Raw genomic sequence first — 11,115 nt, forward strand, 5'->3', positions numbered from 1 at the left:
CTCCCCACAAAACTCAATCTCCTAGCAACCCCCATCATAGCCGAAGGCACCCACGGCAATCGGTTTACATAAGCTAGAAACCTGGGGGCTACCTGTGCCGGGAACTCTTCTCTACCCTCCTGGAGCATCACAGCACTAAGACCTGCTGATGTGCTTTACTAGGCTTGAACTGCTCTCCGTCTCTGCTGCAGTTACCCTCGTCCCCGCACCACACTATTAAAACAGACTCCAAATGAATCTCTCCATTTCAGTCTTGCCTCTTAAATCTGTTCTCCATATGGCAGTCAGAGTGACCATTTTTAAATGCAGGTCTGATTGTGACACCCTCTCCTTAAAATTCTTCAACTGCTTTTAGGAGAACGGCGAAACTCTTTATTAAGTTTATTAGATAAGGTTAGAAAGGCTGTAAAAACAGAAAACGGCTTCAACAAGACACTTTCTTTCCCTTTCAGCAAACTTCAGAAGCAATTTAGGGCTGGTATAGCAGCCCCATTATCGAGATGCAGGTTACTTCTACCATTGTTCCATTTTCCTAGTATGTTGCCTTATGGTTCAAGGGCTGCTCAAGCTTTGGCCACCACATCCCATTTCAACCAGAAGGAAAAAAGAAGCAAAAAAGGGAACAACCCACCCTATAATTTCAGAAGTTGTAGATACCATTTGGCTATGATTTAATCATATAGGCATCTTAGCTTTAAGAGAAACTAGGCAATAATTCATTATGATAACCATGTACTCAGTCAAACACAAACAAAAAAGACAAATTACTTGGGAATAAACTTAAGAAATGTGCAAAATCTGTACAACTAAAACTTAGAACGGCACTAAAGAACACAAAGCCCTTGAGCAAAGGCAAAGATATGTGCTTGTCATTACACCAATATCCATCCCTCTAGTTTCTAAATGTAACTCAAATCAATAAAGGCAGTATGTTTCCTAGATAATCAGGTGTCAATATAATTATTAGTAATGTCAATTATTGAAAAATTAAGTTGTTATGTCTCTATTCTCTTGGGGAAAAGCAAAAAAAGTCATTTCAAAAGATCTTGAAAAAACTTTAGTTTTATTAGCTTCTATCTTAAAGATTTTAAAGAGCTCCTCAGAAATCCCATTAAGGGGCTGGGGAGATAGCTCAGTTGGTAGAGTGCTTGCCTTGCAAGTACAAGGTCCTGAATTCAATCCCCAACACCACAAAATAAGTCTGAACAAACGACTGCTTGGAATTTTACTATACCTTTTCTTTCCCTCTTTTCCTTGAGGAGTTGAAGGCACGGATGATCCACAGTGTTTGGAGAATTCTGCTTCATCAGCATATATAGCAGTGCTGTGTAACGGAGGATCTATAAGAGCCAAAAACAAACAAACAAAAAAATAACCCACAATTTTAAGAGTCTGGCTATCTGGGCAGTATTTAAGTTTAGATCCTTACAATGAAATACAAAACAATATTTGTTGAAATGGCTGATGAATTACAAATCAGTTACGCAGGCCACTTTCCAAATGTTTTTGATCTCATACCTCAATAAAAAATTTAAACCATAACACCAGTAACTACCTGGAAATTTATAAATTATAAACCTGTATTCTTCTATTTATATATTAATGGAAATATTTTAATGAGATTAATTTACATGTATGTGTGTAAAGAGGAAGTCTATTATTTTCTTTGCTCCCCCTCTGGAGTATCATATGCTATTTGGGAGACCACTGCATTTATTATAAATTCTACTTGTTTAGGGTGGTTTGTCTACTCCTGGGACCATTACTCACTAAACACCTAGTACTTAGTGGGCACTCAATGTTTGTGAATGAATGCCCTTTGAGGAAAGATACCAGACCTCCTCACTTCCCTTTCTCTTTTCTTTACTCTGGATTGCTGGAGCCTTTAGGTAGTATAAAAAGTTAACTTAAATGAGGAAGGAAAGGACTGGGAGATGTAGTTCAGTGGTAGAGTGCTTGTCTAGCATGTGCAAGGCCCTGGGTTCAATTCCCAGTACAGAAGAGAGAGAGAGAAAGAAGATAAAAGAGGAGATCAAAAGGCTTGGTGGGAAAGGCAAGGAAAGGAAATACTAACACAAGGAGGATGCTCCTACTTCCTCAGGAAAGAGAAGTGATGAAAGACAGAATGCTGGGCAGGGCTTATGGGAAGGATGACAAACTTGAGGGGACAAGGGAGGTAGCCTGTAGTGAGAAACTTGAATTGCTGCAAGGAGGTCTGGTAAGAGCCAAGCAAACAGGTCTTCAAGCTGAAATTTCAGCATGACAGTGCAAATTGTTTCTAAACAGCTAGCTGCTTAAATAAGGAACATATCAACTTCACAATACAGCTTAGTAATATACTCTGTACTGGTCCTCAAACACAGGGATTTATTTACTCTGTGAATAATAGGGGTTGGGGGCACAGATTAATCCCTAATTTCCATATGTAACTAGTCATATAAGCTGAATTCTTACAACTTAACAATAAAGACAAAATAATCCAATTTTAAAATGGACAAAGGGTCTGAATAGACACTTTTTTTTAAAAAAGTATTTTTAGTTGTAGATGGACACAATTCCTTTATTTATTTTTATATGGTGCTGAGGATCGAACCCAGTGCCTCGCATGTGCTACGCAAGCGCTTTACCACAGAGCTACAACCCCAGCCCCTGAATAGTCATTTCTTCAGTGAAGATGTACAGTTGGCCACTAAGCACACTGAGAACATGCTTGACATCATTAGTCATTAGGAAATGCAAACACAAACCATGAGACACCCTTCACTGCCTTTGGGGTAGATGTTATCAGAAAAAAGAAAAATAAAACCTACAAAATAACAATTGTAGGTGAGGATACAGCAAAATTGAATCCCTGTGCATTGCTGGTAGAATATAAAATGGTACAGCCACTGTGGAAAATGGCAAGGCAATTGCTCAAAAAATTAAACACGGAACTACTGTAAACTCCAGTGATTCCACTCCAAAGAAAAGGGAAATGGGGAGTGACTAGTAATGGGCATGAGGTTTCTTTTTAGGATAAAAGTGTTCTGAAATTACATAATGATGATAATTACACAATTTTCTGAGAACACTAAAAACCAGTGATTTTAAAAACCTATAGAATCTTTTATATTTTAGATTTCTTTTAGACAAGTAGTTAAAATACTTTTATCAAATCATAATAAAAGATGTATTCTGGGGCTAATTACTTCTCATTTTATTTCATCTTATGAAACATATATTTTCTTTTTTTTTTGTACCAGGCATTGAATCCAGGGATGCTTAGTTACTGAGTCACATCCCAGCCCTTTTTATTTTAAAACAGGGTTTGTCTAAGGGTTTTCCTGAGGTTGGTTTTGAACTTGCAATCCTTCAGCCTCAGTCTCCTAAGTCACTGGGAATACAGGCATGTGCCACTCCACGCGGCAGATATATATATTTTCTTTTAAGAAAATAGTAGACTAAACAATTTTAGAAGCCAAACAGAAAATATGTCAGATGGTAAATAAGTTTTCAAAATTCCCTTGACACTTATTCCAACAAAATATCTGATTGCTACTATTCTAGATACAGGGGCCCTTGGCACTTTATCATTTTTGGACTAGCCACTGACATGCAGAGAAAGAAACAGCCCACTGGGACAGCTCCTAGACTCCTGGTCAGCCAGGTATCAGCCCTATTTACCTCACACTAAGGAACACGGGTGAAGTTCTTCCTGGCTCCTTCGAAGCATTCCTGCCTCATGAATTTATGATAAAAGAAAATTCCCCTTAACTTTCCCCCTAAATTAAGCCCCTTACATAGTGGTATGATTTGAGAAATTTATTTTGTATTCATCTTGTTACAAAATACTACAGTAAATATCCTAAGATGACTGGAATGTTAATGAATGTTAATAGAAGAGTTCTACTTTGATGATGTTCATTTCAATATATGATAAAAATTAATTATCAAGTACTCCCCAGAACACCACATTTAAATGTAGGTTACTGATTTTCATATTTGAAAATACTTCTGTATTTTTATTGTACCTAGTGCAAATGTTGTTTATGTTGTTTTAAAGTCATTTTAGAATAAAGATTTAAAATACTCACCAAAGGTTTCATAAGGTTCTTCATCTTTCTCATTTTCACCAAGACTGCCAATACTTGAGATGTCAGAATTATCAGGAAAGTCAAATATATCAGCAGGCCTGTGCTTGTGATCAGCTTTCTAAAAAAGTGAATAAAATCAAAGTCTTTGAATTGGTGCTAACAACCAAAGAAAATTACAAAGCTGACTTATTTAGCAAGGATACCCCTGCTATCACTGGTATCTAAAGAAGCAATTCTTAAGACATTCTGGGGATATAGACTTCTTTGATAATATAAGGCAGGGGTTGGCAAACTTTTTCTACAAGGGACTAGAAAGTAAATAATGTAGGGTTTGCAGGTCACTAGGTTTGTTGTACCTACTCAACTCAGTGACTGTAGTGGGAAAGCAGATAGGGGAAATGCAGGAGGAAAAAAAAAAAGAGTTTGGCTGTATTCCAATACAACTGTACTTATGTAATTTGAATTTCAGATCATTTTCACAGGTTGTGTTGTTTTTATTTTATTTCAGCCGTGTGACAACGTAAAACCAGGGACCAGAGATTTAGTTCTGGTAGAGTGCTTGTCATTGTGTGCAAAGTCCTAGGTTCAATTCCTACCATTGCAAATAAATAAATAAATATATTTCTTCTTAGCTTGCAGGGCTGCACAAAAACAAGTGGCAGGTTAGTTTTGGAACACATGCTATAGAGTTTGCCTAAATCCCTGATCTAGGGAAAGTTATGGCCTCTCTCCCCCAGAAATATGTCATATACCCAAAAGTTCATTACAGTTTCAAAGGCACGCAGGGTAAAAACTTCTGCCCGTAGGACAGACCAAGGGTTCACAGTTCAACTACTTGTAAATTCATGAAGTTTGCTACCCCAAATCCTAAGGAAAGACCCAAACATACGTAAGATGAGGAAAACTTCCATAGAAGCATGGAAGATGTAGAGGGACACTATTAACAGATAAGAAAATAAGAAAATTCTGGAAGACATACAGGAGATGCAATAAAATCAGCAAATGAAAAAAAGAAAAAAAAAACTGTCTCCACTCAGAGACCTCAGTGAAAGAATTGTTCATGGAATACTTGGTGGTGTAATGCCAAAAAAGAGGTGCCACTCTAAGACAAGAGTACTCCATCACTCGTTAGGCAGGCCGCCTTACAGAGGGAAGACAACAGAAAAGAAGAAATCCATTCCAGGCATTCAGGACTTTCAACTAAGGCAGGCTGGGAACAGAGCTAAAGAGCTTAGAGAAATTCTTCCAAGGAGCATTGGACTTCAGAAACCAAGAGTATCAGGTAGGACAGGAGAGCCAAGAGAAAACTGTCCACTGAGCAGGTGAGCTAAGGATGGGGTGGAGAATAAAGCTGAGTACAAGCCCACAGAGGAATCCCAGGGTTTCATGGGGAGTCTAAGTGTCATCCTCTGATGGCTGGAGTCAGGGCAGTTGGACAGGGAGGCAGACCACTTAAGACAAAGACAGGAAGGGGCAGAATAGAAACCAAAGAGAACCTTCGACTGCATGCAACCTGAAAGCAGGTGCTTTTCAGTGTTAATGTGAAATGCCACAGGCGATTGGAAAAGACACTAGAGAATAATTTGGAATAATTATTGTAAGTGTTAAAGAAATGTACCTACCTTTAACTTATTCTTAGACTCTCTCTTGAAGAAAAATAAACTATATGGGGACTAAGTTGAATATCATAAACAAGTGTTGAAAACTGTAACATGGAAAAATTGCTATAGGTGAATTTTACATGATTGTCAATTATCTGGATGAAAATAAAATCAACTTAGCCACAGAAAAAATAAAGAAATTTCTAAAATGTTAACAAAGATTGTTTTCTTCATTATATTGGAAAAAGTAGAAGCAAAGGAATATAGTTTTTCACTACAATAAAACATTGAGTTTACCAAGAGAGGTCTACAAAATAGGTTCCCACAAAATGTTATTTTGTTTTGTCAACAGTGAGAAAATTACATTAAAATGTAAAAAGATAACTTACGTCTTTCATGGGATGTGTTCTTCCTAAGGTGTTCTTTGAATACCCTGCACTATTAAACAGAAAACACACACATAAAAGGGAGGGTTAGTAAATGTGTTAATTGGGAAAACACGAACTTGTGACCCTTTCCAAGCATTTTCTTTCCAAATTAAATTCCTCATTAGTTGAATTAACAGCATGTATCCAGTGGAATTCAGGTTATGGCAAAATCCTTTTTAGCAAGAAGAACCTGTATGCACTCCACAAATTTAATGGTAATTTTATAGGTCAAATCATATCACCAACATAATAACACCTCTCTCAAGGATGTGGAGAACTCCTAATCCTGCTGTTACCCTGTCCCTGAGGTTCTAATTCATCAATAGTGATTGACTATCTCTGCACAACTGAGCCAAGGGGAGGTATGCTATCATTTACTAGGCACATAACACCTGTTCTAACCTGTGCCTGGCTCTTGCACCTACATTTTCTCACTTAACTCTTAGAGTCCTATAAGATAGAAGCAAATCCCATGTTATAGATGTACACTCTCCCAAAGCAATACACAGCCAAGATGGAGAGAAACCTGCATTAAAATCTACAATACTTCAAATCCAAAGCCTGCCCTCTTTCTATCCCTTAACATTCCTTCCATGGGGCACTGGAGTAAAAAGGATAAAGGTGCATACTTTCAACAAGCTTAAATGAATGTAACACTAGTGACTAGAATAATAACTAGAAATAACAGTGACAGGAAAAACATTATATACTATATTATTAATAGTAACATTGTCAGTTGGCAGTGAATATGTACTGAGTATCCTCCACATATCAGGCACTGTGAAGTGGTACCTGGGGATACTATGGTATAATATAGTACATAGGCTCTGACTTGAAAATATGCCATGCATATTACACCTATATATTTAAACTACTCATTTGTGGATAAAGAAATCAGAATTTCTTTGAGTAGCTTTTTTATGTAATAGAGTTTCAAACTTACAGTTGCAAAAGTGGTACAATGACTCTTAGTATATTGTTTACCCAGACCAAGCAGTGTTACTCAGATCAAGCAACTGTTTACATTTTATTTCATTTGCTTCCTCTATGTGGGTGTGTGGGTCTATGGTAAACTAAAGACACTGCACCCTCAATCCTAAATACTTCAACATGCCTTTCCTAAAGAGGGCATTATCTTTTGTAGAAATTTTCTAAAATTGTACTATGGTTGTGCAAGATAATTTAACACTGACATAATTATAAAATCTATAGTTCCATAACCAAATTTTATTGATTATCCTATAATATTTTTAAAGATTCTTCACCCTAGCATTTTTAAAAAAGGAAATACAGAATATAGATATGAGATTGCACTGGACAGTATTTTTATAAACTTTTTGTTTATGTGTGTACTATATGTGATGTAAAATATTTCTGTGAGTCATAGTAAAAGAAAAAATTGGAAAACTGTTTAGAGCAGCAATTTTCAAACTTCAGCAGGCATGAGAATGATATAAATTGCTTGGAGTCACCCCACCCCTTTCCCAGTGTCTGAATAAACCTGGGATGAGGTCTGAGATTTTGCATTTCTAACAATTTCCCAGGCTTTGATTCTCAAAAACCTGGTAGAAAGTATTCATTTTATGGCAATTTTATAGATTATGATTCTGGGGTTCAGAAGTTAAATGATCAATGGTTACACAGTTGAGTAACATAAATAAGACTAAAAACTAGAATCTCCTAAGTTTCTTAATCTAAACTATTTCACCTGCCTGTGCTCAAAAGTCCCATCAAGGATCCTCCCTGCTTTAGGCTGGATTCCAAATGGGGCTTCCAAAAGATGGAAACCTCTGTTATAACCATATGTAAGGTTTTTAAGTATGTGCACCTGTGCATGTTAGCAGGCAGGATGAACACATTTCATGAATCTTACTCCCCACCAAAAATAAACAAAAACAAAAAACAAAACAAAAAACACCAAACCACTGACCTATTAAGAGAAAGTTTAACTCTTTTCAGCTGATGTGCCAGGCTGGTATATTCTCTTCTCAACTGGCCACAACTATCTACTCTGAGTTTCTCCCACCTCACCGCTATGCCCTGTTCCATCCCTCCATTCTCAACCCGCAGGCAAACACCGCCTTCTCCAGGGGGGTCTTTCCAGGACCTGGAGGAACTCCTGGGGGTCTTGGGAACCTTCCCTAGCAACCTGCTAGCCAGGTCCAGACGGGCTGGGATGCATTGTAGACATCGCCAGCGGGGCACTCGCCAACGCATCCAGTAAAGACTAATCTTTTAGACCAAGTTTTGCAACCTATTTTTAAGTGCATGACCCCTTTTGATAAAAATAAGTTGCTTGGTCCACCGTGGAATGACATTTAATAATAACAAGCGGCAGCTTAGTCCTCCAGGCAGAGATTTGGTTTAGCTTTATGGTCCGTAGTTTCTACTATAAAGACAGCTCCGTCTGGAAAAATAGGAGTAGGGATTCCCCACCAGAGTACAAACGTCCCTCAATAATGTAATGTCTGGCAAATAAAAGGTGTTTCCAAGTATTTGCTGCATATTTTGTTTGAGCTACTTTGAGACACACACAAAGCAATACTAACACTAGCTAACCTCTTTCCTACCTACTGTTAACTTCTGTAATCTTGCGATAACCATAAACACTGGGGTTGTTGCTACCCGGGTTTTACAGAAGTGGAAACCAAGGCCCTAAGCAACTAACTGATCACTCGGGTAAGTTTCAGTGGCAGCAAGAACAGCTCCGCGAGGCACAGACCACAGCAGAAGACGACAAACTCGGTCCGGCCTGGAGTTCCGAGGGTCGGCAGCACTTACCCGGGCTGCGCCGGGGACCTGACCCGCCACTGCAGAGCCATTCGGCTGTTTTCCGAGCCCGCCAGACCTACGAAGCTCCCGCCAAGACCCGCGCTCCTCAGAACAGCCAATCAGGACCGAGCATGCGCACATGCCCCTCCCAGGGTGGTCCCAGGGCTCCTCCCTCTCCTGGAGCGAGATAGAAAACCCGGACCAGTCGTAAAACTACAACGGAGCTGGAGACCACGCCTTTCAACTGGCTGTAAACAGTGCTTTCATTCTCGCCAGGATTCCGCACCAATTTTTAAGCGCTCCAAAACCCCGAGACCTCGTGGGCAGGGAAAGGTGGGGTGCTTGTGCTGATCAGGGAATCGGCCCGGGTCAAAAAAGGGCGGGCTCAAATCCAATAGAGCTGCCTGCGCTGACGTCCTTTCGCAGCTGTCTAGTCTAATGCATTGGAAATAGGATTTGGCTTTTAACTCCCTGCTGCCTTTCTTACTCAAAGCTATGAGTTTTGGAATTACCCACACTTGTGTCCAACATCTATATGTTAATTATCCTTGGAGTTCACTAAGCAAATAAACCACATTTTATTTTTTTTATTCTGTTGTGCATGAATACATCAATTTTAGTATTTTGCTACTATGAACAACGCAGAGCTCAACATTCTTGTGCAAACCTTCCGGGTCACGTGTCTAAACGTTTCTCTAGGGATGGAGTTAGTAGTTATGTAGGATATAGACATTTTCAACTTTATATGATGACGCCAATTTTTACACATTATTTTTTAGACTCTACAGTGTGTATGCTCACTAGCAGTATATGAGTCCTGTAGTTTCATATATTGTAGATACTTAGAATTTTCAAGACTTACATTTTTGCCTCTTTGATAAGTCAAAAGGGTAACATTGTATTCCTGATTTGCATTTCCCTTAAATAAATCATCTTTTCATTTTTATAGGTCATTCCTGTTACCTCTTCTGTGAAATCCTGGTTCTCTTTACCCAAAAATCATTTGGGCAATTGCCATTGAAAGGTAAATCACCTTTGTGGTATTGAAGTAAGTTCCCCACTGATGGACGGACAGAAACAGTTTTTCTGGATCCACTGGAAGTTGTTACCCTTATGAGAGTGAACAGGTAGTTCCATTTTCTGGGAAAGAGTGGTATAGTCATTCAAATCTTTTGTGCTTGCAGCTCCAAGAAAAGAAGTTACTCAATTGGTAAGATAGGAAGAGATTCAAAACTCCGGGTGGAAATAAAAATTCAACCCAAATAGGTTTAAATAAGAAAAGGAATTTATGAGCACATGTCACTGAAAAGTTCAGAAGTGTCAAGCTCAGTTTAACCCAGAGGTTTGAGAAGCAATCTGGGCTTGGAGTCCAGTTTCTTGCCTGCCTTATACATTAACCTTTTCCTAAGGCTTAGTTTTCTTGTTACCAATATCATCGGTATCACCTGGATTTACTAAACACTTACTATGATTCAGGCCTTATTCTGAGCATTAGGTGTCTATTAGCTTGCTCTCAATAACCCTATGTGGTTGGTAATCACTAAAAAATCCCACTTTACATTTGAGGATTCTAAGGAGTAGTCCCAACATTAGTAAGTGGTGGTACCTGCCCTAGATCTCAGGAGTCTGGGCAGAGCTTGTCCCTGGCAGCCATTCCAAGTCTCATGTCTGAGTTCTACCATTCATTGAGAGAGCCATGCTGTACCACATTTATTCTCAGAAAAAAAGGACTGGCACACATACCCGTATTCATGAGGATTCTCTGGAAAAACAGAACCAGTGTTTACGGTGAAAGGGAGAGAGAGACCAATTCGCTTTAAAGAATTATCTTGCATACTGTGGAACTAGCAACTCCAAAATCTGTAGAGAAGGCCAGCAGGCTGGAAATTCAGGCAAGTATTGATGTTGTAGCTTTGAGTCTAAATTCCTGAGGGCAGCAGGCTAGGAACTCAGGCAGGATTTCTATGTTTCAGACTTGAGAGCATTCCGTTTCCAGGAAACCTTGGTCTTTTCTCTTAAGGCCTTTAACTGATTGAATGAGGCTCACCCACATAATGAAAAGTAATCTGTTTTACTCAGTCTACTAATTTAAATGTTACTTATATCTAAAAATACCTTTCAGCAATATCTAGAATGGTGTCTAACCCAACAGCTGGGTACTTTAGCATAGCTACATAGGTGCACAACATTAACAATCACACTACTCTGAACCAATCCTGTGACCCAGGGAAAAGCAATATA

General features: G+C 38.8%; 1 protein-coding gene across 2 annotated transcripts in view; it reads right to left on the reverse strand.

Moving 5' to 3' along the window:
* Cenpu (centromere protein U) overlaps nucleotides 1–8,957 on the reverse strand; it is a 35,972-nt gene extending 27,015 nt beyond the window's left edge. The window contains exons 1-4 of one of the 2 annotated variants that reach the window (XM_047551725.1): nucleotides 8,884–8,957; nucleotides 6,064–6,112; nucleotides 4,074–4,191; nucleotides 1,235–1,340 (exon numbers count right to left, since the gene is read on the reverse strand). In XM_047551725.1, the coding sequence (XP_047407681.1) occupies nucleotides 1,235–1,340; nucleotides 4,074–4,191; nucleotides 6,064–6,112; nucleotides 8,884–8,924 (314 nt within the window). In that variant the 5' untranslated portion in view covers nucleotides 8,925–8,957. Of the gene's footprint in view, nucleotides 1–1,234; nucleotides 1,341–4,073; nucleotides 4,192–6,063; nucleotides 6,113–8,032; nucleotides 8,161–8,883 lie in introns of those variants that run through there. The other variant, XM_047551724.1, reaches the window with a different exon arrangement.
* Nucleotides 8,958–11,115: the final 2,158 nt, after the last annotated feature.

This window comes from Sciurus carolinensis, chromosome 4, assembly GCF_902686445.1.
Source record: "Sciurus carolinensis chromosome 4, mSciCar1.2, whole genome shotgun sequence".
In the NCBI taxonomy this organism is placed as follows: domain Eukaryota; kingdom Metazoa; phylum Chordata; class Mammalia; order Rodentia; family Sciuridae; genus Sciurus; species Sciurus carolinensis.